This window comes from Chlamydotis macqueenii, chromosome 13 (assembly GCF_036417535.1).
Source record: "Chlamydotis macqueenii isolate bChlMac1 chromosome 13, bChlMac1.mat, whole genome shotgun sequence".
Classification (NCBI taxonomy): domain Eukaryota; kingdom Metazoa; phylum Chordata; class Aves; order Otidiformes; family Otididae; genus Chlamydotis; species Chlamydotis macqueenii.
Window position 1 is genome coordinate 10,455,994 of NC_141568.1, and position 24,434 is coordinate 10,480,427.

At 39.6% G+C, this 24,434-nt stretch overlaps 1 protein-coding gene across 5 annotated transcripts in view; it reads left to right on the forward strand.

Annotated features, from left to right (window-relative positions):
- Positions 1-523: 523 nt before the first annotated feature.
- Positions 524-24,434, forward strand: part of LOC147599094 (transcription initiation factor TFIID subunit 4-like) — a 150,399-nt gene continuing 126,488 nt past the window's right edge. For 4 of the 5 annotated variants that reach the window (XR_015259992.1, XM_086757942.1, XM_086757943.1 and 1 more), the window contains exons 1-6: positions 524-1,689; positions 4,161-4,333; positions 18,517-18,654; positions 19,894-20,121; positions 21,021-21,143; positions 22,840-22,929. Coding sequence is in view for 4 of the 5 variants with exons in the window: in XM_086757942.1 (XP_086614068.1) it covers positions 540-1,689; positions 4,161-4,333; positions 18,517-18,654; positions 19,894-20,121; positions 21,021-21,143; positions 22,840-22,929 (1,902 nt within the window). In the remaining variant the exon portion in view is untranslated. The remainder of the gene's footprint in view (positions 1,690-4,160; positions 4,334-18,516; positions 18,655-19,893; positions 20,122-21,020; positions 21,144-22,839; positions 22,930-24,434) is intronic. The other variant, XM_086757944.1, reaches the window with a different exon arrangement.

Consider the following 24,434-nt stretch of genomic DNA (forward strand, 5'->3'; position numbering starts at 1 on the left):
GGCTAAGGGGTGTGAAGGCAAAGAGCACAATTACGGCAGCTTTGCTACCAAAAGACAACACGACTGCATGGCACTTAAATTCCCAACGGGGAAGCACACAGGACTCTGTACCAGGGCCGCAGGCCTTCTCCACGCCTCAGACCTCCTGGCTACAAGTCCCCACAGACCCAATTAACGGCACGCTCTTACCCCCCGCTTCCACCGCTGAGGCACCTGCCTGCGCACTTTGTCACCCCTCGGCTTCCCGAAGCGGGCGGGGAGCCGCCTAGCGCGTCCTCTCGCTAACGGCCCCAGGCCCTCTCCCTCACGTAGCCGTCCCTCCCCCAGACCGGTCTGGCCGCTGGGCCGCTCCCGGACCCTGCCGGCCGGACCCGCTGCGGTGCTCACCGAGCCCCTGTCCCGCCACCCGCCATGACGGCGCGCGCTGCCCCCGCCCCGCCGGCGGGGGAGGAGGAAGCCGGCCCCTCCCAGCATGCTTCGCGCTCGGCTGAGGCCGGCGCGCTTGCGCGCTGCGCGGCCGGCTCCCAGCTCAGCGCAAGATGGCGGCGGGCGCCTCGGACCCCCTGGAAGAGATGCTGCTCTTCTCCGAGGAGGTGGACGAGAAGGCGGTTAGCGACCTGGTGGGCTCCTTGGAATCGCAGCTGGCGGGCGGCCGGGGTTCCGCCGAGGCGCCCCAGCCCAGGACCTCTGCCCCATCCCAGCAGCCGCAGCAGCAGCACCAGGGGAGCCTAGCGGGGGGCAGCAGCCCCGTCCGGCAGCAGCAAGGGCATCTCGCGCCTTCTCCCGCTCCCGGGGCAGAGGAGGCGGCGGGCTGCCCCGAAGCCGCGGAGAGCCGAGCCCCTGCTCAGGGGCCGCTCCCCTCCTCGTCCCCCCCGGCGGCGGCGGCAGCAGCAGCGGCGGCGGCAGCAGCAGCGGCGGCGGCAGCAGGGAGGGGAGTGAGTGTAAACAGTAGTAGTGTGCAGCAATCACATGGAGCGGCTCTCCTCAGCAGCGGCGGCAGCAGCCCCGCCGCGCCCGCCGCCCCTGCCCCGCCGCAGCCCGCTGCCCCCCCTGCTCAGCCTGTCAACAACCATGTGGCTGCCGGCGCCGCTGCCCGGGACGCGGGAAGCCCCAGCCCCGGCGGCAGCCCGCCCGCCGCCGACAGCGCGCCGCCGCAGCGCGCCGCGGGGGGGAGCGGGACCCCGGCGGGGGTCGGCGGGCCGGCGGGAGCGGCGGAGGGTACCGCCAGCACCGAGCCGCTGCCCGGCGAGGCGGCGCCCAACGGGGAGGGCGCCGGGGGCCGGCCGGCGGCAGTCCCACCAGTCAGCAGCCACGGCAGAGCCGACGCCGCCACAGCAGAGACCAAACCCGCGCACGGCCCGCTCCCCGCAGTAAACGCACTCAGTAACTCCGCCAGCCCCGCGCCCGCCGCTGCCAGCGCGGCCGCCCCGCCGGGACAAGGCTCGGTCGCCAACTGCGCCCCGACGGCCCCCGCTGCCGCGGCCCCCGGCGTCGCGCCCAAACCGGCGGTCAGCGCCCCGGGCGTCGCCAAGGCGGGCGCTGCCCTGCCCGTCGCCCCTGCGGCCCCCCAGGCCCTCTCGCCCAGGCCGGCGCTGGGCGCTGCCCCCCGGATCGTGGCCCCCCAGCTGATCGTGAGGCCGCCTCAGCAGACCACCATCCAGCTGCCCCCCGGCTTCACCATCCCGCCCGGTAAGTGGGGAAACGCAGCGGTCGCAAGCTCGCCGCTCTTCCTAACATTTTTGTTGTTGTTGTTGTCCGAGGGGCTTTTTCTTCCCCGAAGTTGTCTACCCGCTGCTCGACCTGCTGGAAACAAAAGAGGAGCCACCTGTCTGACAGGCTGCCGTTAATGAGGATGTAATTGGTACGGGACGGCAGTTGCTAATGCGAACTAATTATGACTTTGAGTTGATAAGTTACTCGTTTTGTCTTAGGGAGAAAGCGGCAGTCACGGTAAGTTATTTTGTAATGGTGTAACGAGCACGAGATAAAAAGTTAGGGTGTTAGAGTGATTTTATCTATGTTTCGAAGTTCTGTATCTTCTGCTTTACTCTTGATATTCTTGAAAAGTTTTCCTTCTTCGAAGGGTTTCTTTTGCTGTCTATCAGGTGGCAAGATACAGGCTAATTTGTGTAATTTAATCTAAAATGTTTCATTTCAGTAAGCGTGATGGTGTCATTCTCCGCCGTGCTTGGGCAGTTTTTACATCACCAGATTTAATTTCTAACTGTGAAGTAACTGTTGTGTCCTGTCTGTTCTCCTCTTGGTTTCTTAATTTTCATTACTGAAAGTGTAAGTTCAGCAAGGTTGCTTACTACCCAGAACAGCATCCCTTCATCCTAGTGATTCCTGCTCTAACTCTATATTTATATTTTCAGCTGAAATTTTGAAAGGTTCTGTGGTCGCCTACCTTTTTTTTCCCCCCAACTCTTCTTTTAAAAATTTCTCTCTGGGTTTTGAAAGAGAGTTAGGGTCATGTCTCTTAGGTGTTGTTGCTGTAGCTCTCTATGCCTTTTACCTTAAAGCTTGATTTTCACAAGTCTTTAGTTTGTAGTGGCAGAAATTTGCCTCCTCTTGGTTTTATTTTTGGCAGTGATGGTTGACTGGGAGCATCTAAGACTGTATGTGAGTGAGGGCTTTTATTAGTGCTGCAGTTCACTCGTGTTCATCCCAGGATTGGGATGTTTTCTATGGGGTTTTTTTTGTGTTTTTTTTTTTTCATTATGTCAATACCTGACATTATTTTTATGTCAAACACTGAAAGAAAGACTTGCTTGGTATAAGGTACTTTTAAAATTTGTTACTTGCTTAGTGTAATCCTGTTCAAATTTCTTCATCCTCGTGATATGTTGCAAACCATGTCCATTTAGTGAGGTGGGTTTTTTTTTCTGGGAAGCTAATAATAAGTGGATGTAAGCTTTTACCTCTTTATTTTACCTTGAAAAGTTAAAAAAAAAATATATGAAGCAATTTGCACATAGAGATAAGTTGCAGAAACAACGTCTACTGACTTTATCAACTGAATAAAAGTTGACTTCCTAGATCCTTATTTTTTAGTTCTCCGGTTGTTACAGGCAAGACGTTTTTCTGATTATAGACCCATTGTATCCTACATTGTATCCTATCTAGGTTAAATTCTTAAAATGTATTCTGGAACTAACTTGGGAATTCTTGTAAAGTAATCTGGCTGGGGAACTGCATCTTAGCTCTGAGAAAACTAGAGGAAGCACATCACATGCTTGGCAGTGATCTTAAATGTGAAGTTGCAGATGATCCAGGGACCAATTTAACCATTGTCTCCCCTTTTCTAGCCTACTGGTTGTGGAAAACTTAGGCCAGTTACACTTAGGGCAAAACTTGGTGGCACTGCCTTTGTTGTGTACAAGGCTTCTATTTGTGACGTGTTACTAGAAAATAATCTGAAACTGTTATACTTTACTTCCAGAAAGTCTTAGAAAACACCTGCCAAGTACTCTGTTAATTTGAAACCAGTTTCTTTGGTGTTTTACTAAAATATCTGCACTTGTATCATTTTATGCTGAGGAGTACTTGAGTTGGTTCTCTGGATATGATAATATCTAAATCACAGGTAGTGCCTCCGAGTACTGTGATGGTGGGTGCCAAATAAATCCATGTGTTAATGCTCAACAATTAATTAAATCTCAAATATACTCAGAAATGTGTCTGGCCTAATGTTTGCATGTACACATCCCCTGAAGCCGTTGTTTTAGTAAAGCTTTCATGTCATTGTCCCTGGTACATTCATACTGAATCTAATCTCAGCTACTGGATTGTCGCTATAGTTTATTTTTAATGAATATTTCTTTCTGTAATTATATTCTGACCCTGGCTAGACTGATAAAAGTTGCTGTACTCTGTAGACTCAAGTGACCCTTTTTTTCATCACTGTTACCCGTAAACTGTTGTTATTTGAATTCCAAACTGAATTGGGTATTAGTTTTTGTCTGCTAGTAGGGACATTTTTCTTCTTTGAAATAGGATCTCATGTTACACCAGAATAAAAAAAAAAAAAAAGAGTATAAAGAAAAATTCATAGTGCTATACATTAATTTCATTCTGTCTTCTGTAGTTAAATAGTTCTGTATATATTATTCTTCCTATTATTCTTTATTCTATAGTTACTGTTACTTCGCTCTCATTAGGTATGGTCTTGGTGCGCACGGATGCTGGACAGCTTGTAATGGTGCCTCAGCAGGCTCTAGCGCAGGCTCAAATGCAGGCTCAAGTACAGACGCAGGGACAGGGTCCTACTGGCATTTCACCCAGACTTTCAGTGCCCACAACTGGCCCTGTTTTTCGCCTATCAACAACTCAGGTATGTCTGACTTGATTTCACTTTACTTTCTGTTTTAGATTTTTTCCTCTTATGCATTATTAGCTCATATGTTTTTGCAAATGTGCTTTCCTCCCCTTTTTGTTGTGAAAACAGGAAATACTTACTCAAGGGCAGTTTATTTTTTGAGGCCTGGGAACTTTTTTTTATATTTCAGAAAAAAAAATTATAGAGTCTCTCAAGACCTTGTTCAGACTGTGAGATCACTGGAGGCTAGAAGGCTAAGTCTTAGCCAGAACTTAGTTTGGACTGTATACCACTAGTTCAGTAAGTGCCCCTTGTTCCTCTGAATCAGAGGTCTGCAGCTGAACGATCTTCCTAAAATGTGGAGACAAACATCTTTGGATGTTAGTAAAGGGCAGCTGTGCCATAATAATAATAGGCAGTTTAGGCTAATTTTGCCTAAGGTCTTTTTTTTTTGCAGAAGTAATAAGTAATTCCAAGTAGAATGAGATTAAGAGTGTGTCTTTGTATTTTTTTAATTGATTGTTGTATAGGTTGTTTGAAATAACTTAAACATATGTTTCCCAATGTTTAACATTTGATTACTGTTCCATTATATGCTTTGTGCATTACGCCGTATTTATAGTCTAACAGATTATTAAGTACAATTCAAACCTGAAAACAATGATAAACTTTTCAGAAGAGAAGGAAACCAGAATAAAATTGGAGACATGAATATAAGTTACTAACATGAGGCGATCTAAAACACAGAGTCACCAGTTAGAATGTAAGTTTTAGAAATTAGTGTCACTAGGAAGACTGTAGCTCAATGGAATGTATCTCAGGAAAGACATAAATTAAAGCCTGGAGACACCTGAAGAACTTTATGCTCTCAGAAAAGACATAAATGCAGTATTGGATGGAATTTATGAAAGACTTCTTCACAGAAAAGGCAACTGTTTAATGTTTGAATTTGTGGTATCCAGAAGGATGAGAAGACTTCTAGAAGCCTTCAAAGATAAATGTCTTTCAGGAAAAATGAACACAGCGATAAACTTGTGTTAATTTTGAGATTTTTTGACTAGTTTGATGACAACAAAAATCCAGACAAGTTCTTTTCAGTTTGCGTGTCTATCTTTGGTTTTGGGGGACTTTCTCTGTAAATAAGTACAACCAGTTCTGTAGTAGTGGCTACAAGCGACTGTATCACACACATTCTAGCAGTGGATCCTGAGGCAAGTGTATAGCATAAATGCAAACCAGAAATTGTGAGGTGGGACTGTACAAAGAGTATGATCTTAGTCTGTTAAAATGAGTTTGCTGTAGCTATTTCTGTTTCATACTGTTAGTTTTCATGTAACTTAACTGCTGTGGCCAGCATACAGAATTAAAATTCAGAGTGGAAACATTCATAGCAAATTAATTATTAACAAATTGTCTGTAGTTTGAAAACATTTGAAGAATACAACTTTATTGTGTGTAAAATCTTAGGAAGCATACAAAAACGTAGACCGGCTGCTTGACTCTGTGTGTTCCGTCTTTATTAGAAGACTGGAGTTTGGATCCCAAAGTCAACCTTAAGATGTGTGCACAGCAAATGTTGGGAGTTGATCATGTTGGCCTCAGGCAGCTGTTCTCTAGCTATATGAAGCAGTTAGGGTTGCAGAAAGAGTATAATCTGACTTACTGGATTTATATAAAAATGAGTGTGTGCGGTTACTGCATGTTCTTGTGTTGGGGAGAGATACTTAAAATCTGAGGAGTTCAGGTATTGGAAAGGTGTAGCTGCTTTTGTGCAGAGTTCTGCCCAAATAAATACACCAATGCATTACAGAGATTCCTTTGCACTTGTTAGTGTGAATAACCTGCCTGAGAATAGAGGAAACCAGCAAGGCCTTATGAATGGTCAATGTCTTATAGGGTGGAAAAGTTTGATTATTTTAGTGTAACGACATTAGAATCGTGGTCTTGTAGGTTGTCAGGATTCATTTCCTTCGACAGATCTTTGTTGTAGCTGCCCAAACTGTACTGCATCATTTCTTTATTTGTTGTAATTAACAAGGATAAGCAATAATTAATATCATCCTTGGGAAATGTACATTGAACTTCCATGACTCTGCATGTGATCTGCAGACTCTTCTTGCATTTTTACAGTGCTTATGTTTTATATATATTTGACCTTAAAGTGTTCTTTAAAAATGAGGCTTTGACAGCCTTTTAAAACTAGAATGTAAAGGTTTAAATTCTAAAGGTTTTTCACGTCAGAACTAGACACTTGCCTTTTATTTCATTAGGTGGAGGGTTTATAACCAGGCACTATTCATTTGTTTTCTAGGGGAAGTGTCCAATGACAAATACTATGCTAAAGTTTTAGAAGTGTCAGTTGTTTGTTTGAGTAGTCATTATGATTAATCAAGAAAATTGATCAGATTCTAAAATATATGAAATTGTGTGTACTGAAAAATAATTTTTTTCAGTGAGTTTATAATGAAACTTTTTTTTTTCTTTCAGAGTCAAATTCTGATGTGTCAGAAAGCTAAATTCTGTCAATTAAAATTTTCAGTAGAAATTTAAAAGCTATGGAAAATAGTATCTTGTGGTTTTGTATCTATAAAGAATAATATTCAAGAGTCCTAGCCTCCACTGTGACTAAAACACAGAAAAATTTGTGTGTGCCACTAGCTCAAGGCCAACAGAATATAAACATTAATTGCTTGAGTCCTGCAAAATATTTTGTGATAGCTGTGAACATTGCAGGCTATGCGGTTTTGGTCTCTAGAATATCAAATACCTGTCTCTCCAATATGTTAATGGAATGATTGTTATTCTACTGTGCAGAGCTCATTACAGTTACTATTACATTTTTATTCATTTTTTTTTTTTAAGATAGCTTTATTTGTATTAAAATGCAAGGTGCTTTAAATGTGTAGAGTTTGGTGATGTACTTCAGTCACCGAGTTTGTGTTTTACTCTGCTTTTACCCATGTGGAAAGTCTATGCAGGTGGAAATGTGCGATCTACCGTAAGCATTCTCGGAAACAGTATCCTACTACAAAGAATGTATGATCTGTCTCAGAAAAGCCATAGCTTTAATAGTTTGTAGGTATTATGATTGCTTTTCTTCAGATTGTCCTAATTTTTAGCCAGTGTCAAGTCTCACAAGTAACTCAGCTAAGTGATTGTTTTCAGTGTTATAGTAAATTTGTATATACACTTTCAGTAATTACTGTGTTAAAAAAGTGTGTTATGAGCTATGTAGGATAGACGTAAGACACTAGTTCTTAAATAACATACCAAAGAAATTGCAAAAGCTTGCAGTCACTTTTGGCAACTCATTAAGAAGTATTGAGAGTGATAACTCGAGAATATAAAATGAATTATGAATTACCTTTTTAAAAATTACAAGAAAGATAATCTGAAAAATTACCAAAGTGTCCATTTATATTTGAAAGCTCTTGGAATCTCTCCCCTCATCAAGTAAGTAATTTCTCCTTCACTCTCAAAAAGAGAGGAGGAGAAAATAAGGAAATGTTTTGTTGTTAAATGAAATTGACTTGATTGATACCTACAGAGCTGTCCAGATTCTAAACTGCTTCTGCAGCCCAGTAGTGTATCAAGATTTTCTTCTCATATCCAAGGGCCGTCATTTGATAGATCTTCTCCCAGTTACTTGGGAGGAAGACGAATTGAGTTTCCCATGAAAATTCATCTAGCTTCAGTAGATGGGCTTCTGTCCAGGACAGTGTGTGAGGCAGGAGCCACCTTTCTCTAGGAAGAATGGAAGCTACTGAAAGAGAGAAAGCATAGTCTGTTTTCCCTTAGGATTTAGTATATACGCTTTGGATAATGCTTTGCTTGAAAACAGTGGCTTTATCCTTACATGTTGCATTGCTGAAGGATCAGAAGTCAAATACCTGTGTACAGTAGTATTTACCTTTGTAGGGAACTGATACAGCCAACCCTCTCCCCTTCCAAAGTTAAAAAATAAGTATTTTGTGCTGCCAAACACAAAAGTTCAGAAAGATTAAGATACCTAACATCCTGCTCATCCTGCATTAATCTCTTCTGTACGTGCGCAGTGTACTGCAGTCTTTGCATGATAAATACACAAAGATAGAAGCTTCAGCTAGGCCATCAAGGAACAAAATTGATGTTGCACAGCAAACTTAAATCTGATGTTTCTTACATTTTGAATGCTCAATTTTGCTATTTAAGTTATTATTTGACTTCTACTCTCTGTAATACCTTTGTCTCATTTTTTTTTTTTTTTGCAGCTTTTGGGAGTAGAGGATGTAAGCAAATGTAGTACAACTTGGGGGACAATTTTGCTTTAGATTGTTGGAAGAGGATAGTGTTCTCGTTTTGATTAGTGAGGGAGGCTATGGTGGTAGCTTCTGGGAGAAGCTGCCAGAAGTTGCTCCCCTTTGTTCAGTGGACTCGCTGCTGGCCAAGGCCGAGCCAATTGGTAGCAGAATGTTCTGTGATAACGCCTCTGCGATAACATATTTAAGAAGGGGAAAACAGAAAAAAAAGTGGAGAAGATGTGAAGGAGCTGAGCAGTGGCAGAGAGGGGGAGGCGCGAGCCTTGTGGGCCTTGCAGGCCTCACCCTATGGCCTCCTGCCGGGCAGCAGACTGGGCCCAACTCGGCCTGGCTGCAAGAAGTGGAGAGGAGATGAGATGTGAATGAGATGTAAAAAGATCCTGAGAGGCGTCTGCCAGCCTGCGAAGAATTTTTCTGGTGAGAGGAACGGCTGCAGACGCCAAGGTCAGTGAAGAAGGAGAGGGAGGAGTAATGCGGCGCCTGGCCAAGATTCCCCTGCAGCCCGTGGTGATGACCATGGTGGAGCAGGTTGTCCCCCTGCAGCCCATGGAGGTCCATGGAGAAGCAGAGATTCCCCTACAGCCCATGGAGGACCCCACGTTGGGGCAGGTGGAGGCCTGAAGGCGGCTGTGGCCCATGGAGGGCCTGCTGGGGCAGCTGTTCTGGAGAGACTGCACCCCATGGAAGAGATGACCCACGCCAGAGCAGTTTCACGAAGGACTGTGGCCCGTGGGAGGGACCCCACGAAGGAGCAGGAGAGGAATGTGAGGAGTTCTTCCCCCGACAACAAAGCAGCGGCGTAAAACTACGCGTGATGAACTGACCATGACCCCCATTCCCTCTTCCCCCCTGTGCCCCTCGGGGGGGAAGGTAGTAGAGATAATGTTAAGTTTGGGAAGAGGGAGGGGTGGGGGGAGGTTATCTTGTTCTCTGTCTCATTCTCGTGCTAGTTTTAGTAATAAATGAATAGTTTTCCCCAAGTCGAGTCTGTTTTGCCCATAATGGTAACTTTAAGGATTTCTCCCTGTCCTTATCTCAAACCTCGAGCCATTTTTCTTATATCATCTCCCCCTGTTCTCTCGGAGGGTGGGGGGAGCGAGAGAGAGACTGGGTAGTCTGGTCCGAATCGGGGCTGAACTACAACAGATAGGCAAATCCATTTTGAAAGGAAGACTTGGGTTCTTTTCTTGACTCTTAGGTGGGGTAATCTTTGATTAGACATTTACTTATGCTCCTCTCAATTGCTGCTCTGTAAAATGTGAATAAAACCTGCTTGTTTTCAGTTCCTACGGAAATTCTGGAAAACTGGCTCATTAGCATAAGCAAGTCCCTTGTAGGAAGGGTCTCTCAATTCTTATCAGTTTAATGCCAAGCTCCTAGGCTGTGGAGTGTGGGAATGTTCCCATATGGATGTACAGTGTCTGAAGCACAGAGGCAGAAGTAGTGAAATGGATTCAGTCAGAAGAATCAGAATATAGAAGTAGCAGAATGGTACAGAGAAAGTGGTAATTGAGAGAAGTACCTGTAATAGGAAGATGTACTTGATATATTAACGATCTTTTACATTTACAGTCTTTCTGGTTTCTTTAAGTAAAGTATTGAAGAAAAGCATGAATAGGTACAGTTGTACCATAAAATAGTTATTGTTTCGGTCTGATTATAAGATTGTAGAGGACTGTAATTGGGGGAATATTAGCTACAGCAAACTGCACATTTTTTTAGGGAAAAAATATTGCAAAATATTCAGGTATCTAAAACCAAAACATTTTTCAGATTGTGAATATAAATTCATCTTCTTGGTGCAGCTACCAGAGGCTTGACTTTTTAAAATTGATACAAATTGGCACAAATAGAAGCTGGCAGAGAATGGATCGAGAGCAGCCCTGAGGAGAAGGACTTAGGGGTGTTGGTTGATGAGAAGCTCAACATGAGCCAACAGTGTGCGCTTGCAGCCCAGAAAGCCAACTGCATCCCGGGCCGCATCAAAAGAAGGGTGGCCAGCAGGTCAAGGGAGAGGATTCTGCCCCTCTGTTCTGCTCTCATGAGACCCCACCTGGAGTACTGCGTCCAGCTCTGGAGCCCCCAACACAAGAAGTTCACAGACCAGTTGGAGGCCACGAAGATGATCAGAGGGCTGGAGCACCTCTCCTACGAGAACAGGCTGAGAGAGTTGGGGCTGTTCAGCCTGGAGAAGAGAAGGCTCCAGGGAGACCTTATAGCAGCCTGTCGGTACTTGAAGGGGGCTTATAAGAAAGATGAGGAGAAACTTTTTAGTAGGGTCTGTTGTGATAGGACAAGGTGTAATGACTTTACACTAGGAGGAGGTAGATTTAGACTGGATATAAAGAAAAACATTTTTATGATGAGAGCGGTGAAACACTGGCACAGGTTGCCCAGAGAGGTGGTGGATGCCCCATCCCTGGAAACGTTCAAGGCCGGGTTGGACGGGGCTCTGAGCAACCTGATCTGGTTGGAGATGTCCCTGCTTCTTGCAGGGGGGTTGGACTGGATGCCCTTTAAAGGTCCCTTCCAACCCGAACTATTCTGTGATTCTATCCTTTACTTGGAAGTACTCAGTCTTACGGAAGATTATAATTATATTTTGATTCGTTAAGTGCAATTTTATTGTACTGTGAATACATTTTCAGTGATACCATGCTTGTTTGAAAAGAATATATTTAATGAAATAAAAAAGATTTGGATGTTTAAAGCAAATGTTGGTTTGAGTTAACTGTGCATACTTTTAATTGAACAGTTTTATCTTTCTTCATGATTTTTGTTTCCTTTTAGTTTTTGATTGACATTAGATTTAGCTGAATATTAAAAAGTTATTAAGATTGCCAAAATTTTATCTACTACAGGATCTTAGTTAAGGTACAGGATTTTTAGGAGATAAACTATAATTCAATGCACTTCAGTTGGTCTTTGAAAAATTTTGTTCTGGATTCTTGAATTACAAACAGGTCAAATAAGTGTGGATTTGCTTACATTACTATATTCTTCAGAGACAACAAGTAAATTCAAAAATCTTTAAAAACTAATTCTTCAGATTGCATTATTCTTTTGCCTCCGTATCTTGCTATGAAGATTTTACGTGTGAAATTGAGAAAAATAGGTAGGTGCTGCCATCTAGTTTTTTTTTTTAGTTTCTTTTGTTTATCTACATTTTTCATTTGTACAGTTCATGGGTTTTCATGCTTTTGATGCAGAATTTGCTTGCTGGTTTCAGTGTCTTAATACCCTGTTGGGTTGACATTCATAAACAAAAAGCAAAAAATAAGTTACTTATTTTAAGTTATTAATTAGAATATTTTTATGTTAGCTACAAAATTAAAGTGCTACTGTACACCAAAAATATAAAGTGAGTATCCTGCAGGAAAGACCAATGTTAGCCTGGTCCATAATATTTTATTGTGGGGTGTCTGTTATCAGAACTTACAAATCAGCTGAAATAGTGTGTGTTGGAATTTTCATGAGACTGCTGCTGAAAGTGGATTTCAAGACTTTACTAATGGTTTTGTTTCAAGTTTGATTCAAAATGTGTTTTCCAGTATTAAGTTGCTTTGTATGTTTTTAGTGATCAGAGCAGGTAGTGTAAAGTTTGATAGTTTAGTTCAAATATTTAGGCACATAAGTGGTCTCCTGAACAATTATTCTGCTACGAATATGATTACCAATCACTTGAGTTCTCTTTTCATTGCATAAATAGTCCAATCAATAGATATGCATGTATTTTTAAGAAAATGACAATTCTTTTCTAGCTTTGTTTTTTCTTGGTTTGGGTGTTTTTCTAACTTCTGCTCTTCAGAATTTCCAGTTAACGGTATAAACTTTACTGATTTTTTTTTTTTTTTCTGTGTTTTGATACTCACTTTCTGTTAAGTTTCACTTTACAGTTTGTTTTAAAATGAAAAAAAAGTCTCTTGAACTTGGGAAAAGTGCTGAATTGCCTGCTCTGGAAGTGGCTGTATTTTTGCTATGAAATATGTTTGATGCAGACAACAGCAGCTTAGTCTCTGCCTGCATGTGTGATGTTGAGAGCAGTTCTAAACTTGACTGACCGTTCACAAACTGTTCTTCTTGCTAAAGCAGAGCCTTTCAAATCAGAGGTAGTTCTGATAATACACTATGCCTGTGTTTTCAGCAGTGTTTGTATTTTTATGTCATCTTTTAGTTTCCGTAATTTTTTTTCTTGTTTATTGATCTCTTCTTGTTTTATTGTTTTTTTTTTTCTTTTTCCCTACTGTTTTTCCACATTCTTTCTGCTTTTCTGACAGATGCTTATTTTAGGTTTTGCAGAAGTTTTAGTCAAATTGATAAATCTTTATAAATCTTTGCTGCTGCCTGAGGTGCATTACCTCTATTATCAAATAAGCTATTCTGTACTATGTCTTTTGTATAGACAGTTTTTGGGCATCTTGTGCAATGTTCTGCAGAAGACATTTGTGTTAGCAATGCAGGTAGCTTGAAAGGCCAGAGAAAGTAAAAAATGTGTGGTCTTGGCTGTGCTTTAACCACAAGCCATTTTCCTTCCTTTTCTTCATGGTGAGTGAATCTTTTCCGTATAAGCTTAATAAATATATTCTTACTACTTACAAACTTTACTGTTTACATTTTCATAGCATTAACATATCTTTTAAAACTTCTTAGAAAACACTGAAACGTTAGTAAGGCTGTGAAATTAAACATGTAAAGGTCAGGAAATGTTATAAAGAAGATTCCTGAGCAGTCTAATAGTGACTCCCATGTGCATATGCATTGTGCTGCATGACCACATACTACTGTTATTTTTAATTTCTACAGTGTGTAGGCTGGACAGTCTTAATTAATGAATAATTACTTTTTTTTTTTTTTTCTCTAGTGTTGAGTGGGTTGCTTCAGGCTTATTTGCTGCATATTATTTAAGCCCCCCCTCTGAAGTGGGAATTAATAACCAAGCAGTTTTTTTTCTGAAGCTTATCCCTACAACAGCTTTCTCAACAATGCAGTTAAAGGGATTATTAGCCTCTTTTTGTAAGTAGAAAACAGAGCCTAATTGTCTGTATTTAAAATACTAAATTAAAAATACTGATACTTTTTTTTTTGTGTGTTCAGTTTGGCTTCGTTGTCTTCACTTGCAGCCATGACCACTCCCTGGTCACAAACCCCACATTTCAAGTTGTCTACTCATAAATATGTGGCATAAGATTATTCCAGTAGATTATCTATATTTGCATGCAGCACAAGCACTGAGCAATTGAGGCAGTGGTAGAATCTAATTGTAGGGCCAAAATTCAGCTGCTTTTTATCTACTAGATTCTTTGGGTGAATCCTAGTGATTATTGATGGACCAGCCACTTCACCAGGGAATGAGAAAGTACTTTGATAGTGTGTTATATAGGTATTTGCTTACACACCAGCAGGATGCTGAGACTTCAGAGGTAGGGATTTTAGAAGTAGAACCCCTAGTTTATGAAGGTTTTCTTTGGTGACTCCAAGCTCCTCTGCCTATCTTGTCCAATTGCTCCCAGTCCTTTGTCTTCCTCTCCTGTTGTTCTAGTTCGTGAACCCAAAAGGAACGTCACAAATATGAGGAACACAATAGTGTCTCCTTGCTTTGGATTCTGATGCTTGACTCCAGCGATGCTGTGGTGTCCCAGAACCATGGTGCCAATGAAGGTTGTGTCCCTGTTGGCTGACCTGTTAGAAATTCTGCCTCTGGTCTTTTTCTGCAGTTGTGTGCAAATACCAAGTTTTTAAAGGGTTAGTACTTTGGCTCAATTTAGCTGTATTTTTACCAGAGTGGACAAAATCAAATCCCTGACATAGAAATTGCTCTGCAACTGACGTTTAAGTGCATGTTCCAGATGAACAGTAACCAGAAGAATTGAGAGGCAGTCAATAAGCATATGATACTGAAGTTTCTCCATGAACTCTGCAGAAATCTGACAGAATTTTAAGTATCAGAAAACAGAGTTTGGTAATGGGGAGTGTTACGATAGCTTAATAATAGGTAGACCTACCAGCCATGGCTGTAAGAAAGGTTGTATAAATTAGTTACTCTAAAATAAGCTACCAGGTTTGACCTTTAGCCTATGCTTCTGCCAGTGTCTGTGTTCCCACCTTGATTTTCTCTTTGTTAAACACTGTCTTTTATTGTTTGAGACATCAGGACATCTTTGCATGGCCTGTTTTATTTGTAAGAAGTCTTCCAGGTTAATGATTTAAAATAAAATTGAGTTTTATTACAGATCTTGCAAATTCAAGTCTAAACTTACAGGTCATGTGCTGCTAAAATTTAGTTTTGCATGGTACCTAGCAAAGCCATATATTGGAAGACACAGAGGTGTCATGATGTGTATTGTGATAAACTTACCCCTGCTTTTGTGTTAATGTTTGTTCAAATGCTATTGCAGTATTTTCTTTCGTCCTTTTGTGATTGGTAGTAGCCAAGTTTATTGACAGGACTGATCGTTAAATGATATATGCAACATACTTGTCAAAAGTAAGTTCTCTTGCTTTGTAGCACATAGATGTCTTGCTGGTGCGCTGGGTGTTCATCAGTAGGTGGTACTGTAGTGCAAATGACAAGTACACCACAAACCGGTTTCCAAGGATTTGCATACATCAGTGTACCAACCTGTGGCAGTTTAAATTGTCTTGATTTTATAAAGCTGTGAGTATGCAGTGCAGTCCCTAAAATTCATGTAGTCCTGCCTTGGCAGTGATAAATGATCCCTGGGTATTTTGGCATATTTTCTCCATATTCAAGTGGCCTGCTTTTTCAAATGCAGCCTTGTATAGTATATTCATTTGAATGTAAAGGCAGCTTGTTTGTGCACAGCAGGTACGATGCGATTTGCTCCTGTTTACGCCTCGAGCTTTGCCTTGTGATCCACATGTCCAGAGCTTTGGGGAGAGGGTCTACACAGGAAGGTTGAGAAGTGGTTATCTAGGGAGTAGCTTTACAGGATACAGGGTAATTCCACACTGACTTCTTCCAGGAACAATTATAATGAGCACTGACTGCCTTTGTGAAAGTGACTTACTGCACCCTGAAACTGCAGTCATTTGCATGATCTGCATGGCTTGTGCAGGCAGAATCAACCTTAGGACATCCCCCTTCAAACCAGCCAGATGTGAGCCAGATCTATTTTTAAGACCTGATTTCCACAGTAGCACTGTGCTGTGCTCCGCTTGCAATTTCTAACCTCTCTGTGTGGGCAGAGCCTGCTCAAGCCTGTGCACAGAAAGCTATCTCAAGCACTCTCAAGTACCCCTGTGGAGGTTGGTAGTGGGTTATATACTGTATTCATTCATGTTCCGTTTTCCTGCCTGTTAATGTCTGAGTACAGGGAAAAAGCCTCTTGAACATTGCTTCCCTATAGTTAGGAAACGTAAAAATAGGTGATGTGTCTAATAAAGAAATAATACATTTGAAAATACATTCCTTTCTAAGTCTCTCTTGCTTATTTTGAAATTTAATAGCATCATAGCAAACCTTAGCAGTTTTTCTTTAAAGAACATAATAAATTCTGATTGTTCCAGTGGGAGCTTGATGCATTGGGTTATGATTTTTTTAATATAATATTGATCATTTTTGTTTTCTTTTTGATGGATTTGTTATGAGACGTGTTTACAGCTTTCCTTTCATAGAAAGCAGCTATTTTTATTTAAGTAGTTTTTACCGGTTCTTTTTGAAGTATGTGTGTTAGGAGTCCTTATAGTGTCTTCTGGCAACTTGTAGATCTTTTCTATGATACTTAAGAATTTCTCTAGGCTAGTGCCTTGTTATGTTTCTCATCCACTCATTTCATATTTACCTTTTTAACATTTATGAGTTTTGGAACCTTGTTAGTAAACTGTTACATTACTTTGCTTGCAGTTCTTTGGTAGAAAAAGGCTTTTTTTTTTTTCGTAGCCAACACATTAATAGATTTTACTGTGATTTTGTCCCTATTGATTTTCTTAAAACTGAGATTGAGTGTAGTCTTCATGCTGCACAGTTTGCTCCTGTGGTCTGGCGTGGTGGAATACCATGTGCAGAATGTATTGCATACTTGGTTGAATAATACGCTGTTGTGATACTGACATTTTATATTTTAATTACATGCAGTTTTATTTTCAAGTATGTTCCTGTGATGAATCGTGGGCATTTTTTAGCCGAGAAAAATTCTCTAGCTGAGAATATTGCCAGTCTGAACTGTGTATTTGCAGATGTCTGGCTGTAGATCTTTCTTGGACCTGAGTAGCTGCCAGAAGTTTTCCTGGTTATCTGCTTGCTTTGTAAATCCTCATCCCTGGAAGCGCTTACTGACAAGAAGGAGGCAGATAACATAGGCATGCTGTATTTTTAGGTGGGAAGCACTGGTTGTAAGCAAATGAATGAGGTACATGATATTATTTTTTTTAAATGCAAACATTCTTCCAGTAAATATGGTTTCATTCAACCAGTATTGTAGGGAAATTGAAGCAAGTGATCTTCTTGACAATTAACAAAAGAGATATGGTATTTAAAAATGGAAAAAGCTTGTATGATCTTTCTTCCAATAAACCAGACAATTCTACCTATTCATGATGACACTGTTTATTGTCTCTAGGCTGTCACAGTATGGACGACATCACTAGTCAAGATTTTAAAAATATTGAAAGCTATCCAAACAAAAAAAAAAAATATTTTGTTCAGATGTCAGGTAGATTTTTTTTTTCTTCTTCCTTTTTTCCTCAAAGTACAAGAAGATTGGTATCCAGTATATGATGTTGCTGGCCTGATTGGTAAGGAATGCTTGGGGCTTTGAATGCCTACCTGGGCCTCTGTTCCTTTTGGAGATCTCTTAAGTATACCGGATGTTCTTTGAAGAAGTATTTTATGTAGATTTAATAAACAATGTAAGAATCTAAAATAAGTTGTTCTTTATAAAAATATTAATTATAGAGACATATAACATAAAATGTAAATTAAGGAAAATTAGTTTGTGAAAAACAATATTGTCCATGATGTATTACTCCACCCACTTAAAAAGTTTGTCTTTTCTAAGTATGTATTTGAGTGCAAATCTCAATAAATGCAAGTTACAAGAGAGTAGTAGAGCCTCCATTTTTAATATCAAGTGTTTCTCTTTTTGTCGTAATTGCCGTATTGTGTGATGTATTTCTTCCATAATGGTATTTACATTCTTGTAGAATTAAATAACAACTTTCTTGGAGACATCTTCTATTCCTAAGTCTTGTCCTTTTATATGATGGTAAGAGATTTCAGTCTCTCCCAATTAAAGTAAATTACAAAAACAATATATTTGATGCATTGAGGCAAATTTACTGAGTTGTAGAGTATGCTACTGAGTGAAAGGCTGTAAGCCAATAATTTTCCTTTGTCTGCACTTAATTTTCCAGTTGCTCTCTGGTTACAGAGCGTGCGTTCTATGACAAAAGATTCTCAAAATGCTTAGATTTCATTTCTGTGCAAGTTAGTTTCTGTATAATATAATCTCAAATTATTTTGATAATATTTTTTTCTCTCTGAATTTTCTCTTTGTATTAATTTTCTTCAAGAAAATGCACTAGGAAAGGCCAGTAAATACGAAAATGACCAATATGTGTTACTGGCAATTATAAACTCAAATATTGATGTATACTGACATGTAAGTACTACAACTGAACTAATACATCTTCTTCTAATCTTTTCCACGTATCTGTATGAGAAATAGCTTTTAGGAGATAAATTGCAAACATATTGTTGAACGTAAAAAAGCTCATTTTTGCATTTGTGAATATATATTAGAGAACCTATTACTGGTTTTGTGTTTTTTGTTGTGGTTTTTTTTTTTGCAGCGATTAGTAATAATTATTCATGTAATGACTATTATTAAAAAGTCTTGGAGAAGGAGAAAAAAAATAAAATGCTTATTTTTCCTTTATTAGCAACCAACTTCTGTAGCCGCATCTACTGTCCGCCTAGGACTTCCAGTGCAAGCCAAAGTTGTTCAATCAACTGCTACACCTGTCAGTGCTACGTCTGCTGCGACTCTGCCAGGAGGCTCTATTCTTTCGCATACCACAGTAAGTAGTAAAAACTTGGAAAGATAGGTGAAGAAAAGGATGTTTATAATTACATGGTTTTTTGAAAGTGAATTTTAATGTTCATATGTTTGCTTTTATTGCAAACATAATCCCAGAAATTAATAATTAATGTATAGTCATACTGTGTTATATAGGTGCTGAGTGGTAGCCTAAATCTTATTTTCTGCTGTTTCCTAGATCATGAAAAATTTGTGGATAGCATAGGTTCAGTTTTAAGGGTTTTTTTTAAAGAAATAACCTTAAATCAGCTTGACTCATAAACACGGTGTCAGTGGTGGGTATGCTACACTACGTTTGTCCCCTGTCGAGAGCTGTGGTGTCTGCTGCGTGGTCACCAGTGCCACAGGATCCACAGCATCACCTGTGGCATCACAGTGTGTGTGCCTGCGTCACCTTGTGCAGAGGCTGTGCCCGAGACAGAGCAGAGCTCTGCAGTTGGGCTGGATTGGGAGCTCCTGGTAGCCTCTGCTCAACAAGTTATGCCGCCTGGCTGAGCTCTCTAGCTTCTGCAGTCCCATTTGGTGTGTCTGAGACTGAGACTTTTTGGCGCTTGGCAGGGTGGCATATTAGGTCAGATAAAGTTTGAGAGCTGAGCTGGATGGTAGGGGCTGTGTGTATATGGTGCTCTGCAGCATGATAAGCTTTGCAGCCTTCTAAGGTGAAGGAGTGTGTGCAGCACGGTCTTTGCATGTGGCCCAGCTAGGTGCAGGACAGTTTTGTTCACTGGGGCTTTGCACTGGTGCAAAACCACGTATGCTGCTGCTGGGTTCAGATTAAGTTGGGAAGCTGCGTTAGTGCATTTGTGTTATCTGGATCTGATCTGTCACTGTAACTGTGGTGTAGATAACTCTAAAACTGATGACATGACCACAGATTATTGGGAATTAACTTGTTTGTATTAAGGGCCAAATTTACAGAAAATTGAGTTAGACAAGTCACATCATCATGGTGATCTTAAAGGGCTGGATAATAGCACTCATTTTTAGTGATACATTTATTTTTGTATTTAAAATAACTCTAAAAAAGGACTTTCATTGTTCAGTAAAAGACAGACAAAGTTAGAGTTATAATAAGTAAGTAAATTAAATGATTTTATTTTTTTAGTAAGAGTGTATTTGAAAGGAAACAAGTTTTTCTTGTCAGACTTTCAAGAACTTCATGGTTGAGTAAAAGAATTAAAAGATAATTACCTCTTTTTTCAATATAAAATATTAATAGGTATCAGTAGCTACAACAAGTGCTCAAAATTTATTCAAGACAACAGTAGCAACTGGAACATCAGCTTCTCAACAACCTGCAGTAATTACCGGTGGACAAACTCAAGCTTCAGCACAAAACCAGGGTCAGCCTCGGCTGCCGCTTCCACCTCATACAACAGCACAAGTACCAGCACAGCCCCAGGTCATACCAAGCTCTCCTGTACCTGGAACTACAGTTGTATCACAGGTAAGTTTTAAAATACTAAGTATTTGGTTTTCTTAGTACTTCTTGAACTTCTAAGGTCTATTCAGAAGCAGGAAGAACTTTTTCTTCATGCAGGCACACTTCCCGTGGTGGAACAAATACTTTACAAACAAGAAACATTTCCCCTCATTTCAACTATATGGGATAAATATTTTGAAAGGGAGGAAGAACACTTGTGGTCAGCTTTCTCCGTCCTGCCATGTATGTGTCTGTAGTGAAAGAACTATTCTGTTTCTGTAGACAGAACAATCAGGCCTTCAGTCTGTGGACTTCATTATTATCATGTTGCTAGGCCTCAAAACTGTGGTTACACTGAAGTGCAACATTTCTGTTTCTCGGAGTAGTTACACCATGTAAACATAATGGCTTGAAAAAGTTAAAGCATCTCTTTTCCTACGGATGAAGAAAAGATAAGATACGATGATGTTTGAAGACTACTTCTAATTTCATTTTACTGCTGTAGCTGCTTTGTAGAACAACATACTGAATCAATAATTTAACAAATTAAGATAGCTTGGGGAACATTGTACATTGTGTATTGGGCATCTCAAAGGAGAATGCATGTCCAGCAAATTGTTGTGTTACTTTTCATATTTAAGGTTATTTTTATCAAAACAGACTGTAAAATATTAAATATATTTCTTTCATTGATTTTTTTTTTCGTTAGTATTCGTGAGGTACGATGTTCAGTTACATAAAGAAGTGAAGAAAATGTCAGGTAACTAGCAGCAATAGTAAAATAGCTGCAGATGTATTTCAAATATATCCTGCCTGAATTAGAACAATTTCATCAATTTCCCTGTTTATAGTGATCAGAGCATGCCTTCATCCTGATTGAAAAATAGCATGGATCTGGTACTTGTTTTCTTTGGCTTTTGCAGGAAATGCAAGAGAATGTGAAAAAATGCAAAAACTTTTTAGCCACCCTTATAAAACTTGCTTCTCATAATTCACCATCTCCAGAAACGTCCCGTAATGTGAAAGCTCTGGTTCAGGATTTGTTGGTAAATATTTAGTTATCTTTCATTTTGTCAGTTATCTATTAAGCTTGTTATTTATGTATGCTGAAAACTATTGATTTGATATTAACTTTTTTTTTTTTTTTTTTTTTTTGCTGTAATGGAAGTGAAAGGAGTTGAGCCACATCAAAATGCAAATATTCTGTGTGTTACATATCTTCAAAAATCTGTTAAAGGTAGACTTTCTCTTAGCTTCTGAAAGAGGAAATGCAACAAAATATTTAGTATGCATTCATCAAAAACGCTCTTGTTTTGATGGATAATATTCCAGTCATTTATTTAGAAAAATAGAGTAAAATACAAGATTTTTCTTTGATGATTCATTAAGAGTCTTTTCCTCCCAACTATAGTCTTTTCTGAAACAGTAAGAAGCTATTAAATGTTTTAACCACAGAATGAGTGTAGATAACAACATGTTTAGAGTGTCTAGTACTGAAGGAAAAGTATTTTGCTAAGCTGCTGATTCCAAGCAGTTCTGCAGACAAATGCTGCTGCATGGAGCCTTAACTGCAGGTGGATTTCAAGAGGCAAAGTTTGGGCCCAGAAAAAGTGACTTACTGTAGTCTCCAGTGCTACAGATGCTTCAGTGAATTGTATAACTGCGCTGTAGACAGATGTTACTATGGAGCTGGACAAGTGGTCAGGCTTCTTGGAAGAAATTAAATATAGTCTATGAAGAACTTGGATTTAAAAGTAGTTGATACATATTTTCTTGAATTCATTGGCAGAGAAACGTGTGTATTTTAGACAAGCCTGAGACTTTTTTCAAATATGAGCCGTTCAACAACAATATTGAGTGGTTCTAGTAAAAACTCATTTTAACTTATGAAAACTAAGATTGATTAACTAAGTAAAGGTAACTACTTATAGTATTTTAAACAAAGTAATGAGACACATATATAATAAATCTATTTATTGTTTTGGGCTTTTTTTTTTGTTTTGTTCTTGTTCTGTATCAGTCCAGGAAAGCTAATGAGTGTTTTTATTACAACCTGAGATTGTAACTAGTGATACTTTAGAAGTATTAGAAAATACACCTGGGTTATAGAGTTCGCCTCTATTAGCTACTAAATATCTATTTCATATATTTATAAGTGTATGTTTGGTGAGTACATACACATATGAATGCATACGCACATTTATATAGGTGAAAGTTTTATATATATACTTATGTATACTTTTTATATATGCATATGCTTTACATTTATAGTTATGTATATACACATACACATATTCCAGTTAAATTGAACTTTCAGAATTGCTTTTGGAATTAAGTAACAGTATTTTCTTATTACAAGGGCTGACAAATTTTATAATAGTTTGTAAGGTTACTTTAACAACCTATTTTTAATTAATATTTTTAAAAAAAAATCACTATGTTAATGTTAGCAAGGGAATGGAATCCCAAAAAAAGACTTGAGTGTTTTGTGAGATCTCGTTGTGTCTTCAATTGTACATCCCCAAGGGAACTCCCTGAATTTTGAGGGGCCTGTTGCTTATATAAATTGTCTCTTTAGAGAAGGATTTTATAGATACAGAGGAGCTGGTGGACTTCAGCTTTGAAAGTTCTTCTTAATATGGTAGCCTATTTAGCTAAAGATGTATACATATGTATTATCTGGAAAACAAACAAACAAATAACTGAATTAAGTTGTTAACACTTTTTTTCTTCTCCTTGAAGGATGCAAAGATTGATCCAGAAGAATTTACAGGCCGCCTTCAATCGGAACTCAAATCATCTCCTCAGCCATATCTTGTACCTTTCCTTAAGGTAATGTGAATATTGTTTAGATAAATTTATTTCAATGCAAATGTCAGTACATTAAGTTTTACGGTATACATTTTTAAATTGAATCAGCTTTGCCTGTCTAGATCAGGACTACTCAATTTTTACTTCATGCTACCAATTTCTGCCGAAATCTTCTTGGCTGGAAGTCACGTACAGGCTCCATCTTTGTCAGGCCAGCCAGGTGCTGCTTACTGCTTTTGTGGTAGGGAGCTGTGGCTCAGTGCTCCCTGACAGGTTGAGGGAATGGTAAGAAATAAGGATTTCCTACAGGATGGAAACCTCAGGTGTTTGGGGCCTTGGCTTAGGTTTAAGAAAATTTGTCGTCCATAGCTGATATGGAGTTTACTGCTTGAGTAACCCTGATCGAGAACATTATAGTAATTAGATTTATGTTAAAAAAAGCAGTTACTCCCTAGTTTGGAAATCATCCATTGTCTATTCTGTAGTAATCCTTTAGTGTTATAATGCATACACTTTTCTGTGGTAGTAGGTCATTTTTTGTGAAGAAGTACAGCATTCACATTTGGAAGAGTCACAAGTTATTTCTGTAGAATGCTTCAAGTAATTTAATAAACTTTTTCCATGTTGTTTTTATAATCTACATTTGAGTCATTGATAACTTTCAATGCATGTATAATGGTGATTATGAAAAACTAAACTGGATAATGCTGTTGAAATAATTGATTAGCTGATGCTGCTTGTAATCCGGAACTAATCTATAGCAGAATTTCTAATATGATATCAAGTGGTTTTTATTGTTGGGTCCTAAGTTAGTATATGTGAGGATAAATTTAACTTTTAATTGGTTCTTGTACGTTAGCTACAATAGCTTCCATATGCCAGATTATATACAAACATACAGAGCGCGTATTTAATTATGCCCCAACAAAACCACAACTATAATTTTAAAAGCATTTTTCTTCTAGTCCAAAACGTCCCAGTTTAGGGCAGATTTCCTCCCTTTCTTCTCTCCCTTCAGCTTTTCTTCAGAACTCTCTCCCTCTGCCTCTGTATTTTCAAGTTATCATTAACCCTTATTTGTGCCTTTTCCTGCTCTTATACCACAGTCATGTCTAGCATCATGATAAGTTTTAACTTGTTTCCTTTCTTTGAAGTCCTTTCTTGGCAACAGGCATTAAGTTTTTAAGTAAATACTAGAAGTTTAGGAAGAACTGTAGCTTGGGCTAAACACTGTTGCATTCTACAGCTGCCTGAGGGGACCACTTCAAAAGAACACTATTACCACTTAAAAAGTAAAAAGTTTATTCATGAAGGTACAGTGTAGCTTTTTAGAACTGTGTTTTTTGGTTGAACTGGTCTGAACATGAAGCATACAATAGTACACTTTTCTAATCCAGTCAGAATATATTAGATCAGTAATAATACAGTAAACAGCTATTACTGTAGGGCATCAAACGTTAAATCATCTTGTTCTAGGTACTGGAGGCATGTCAGGAGAAGTAAATTGATGCAGCTTACTTCTTCAA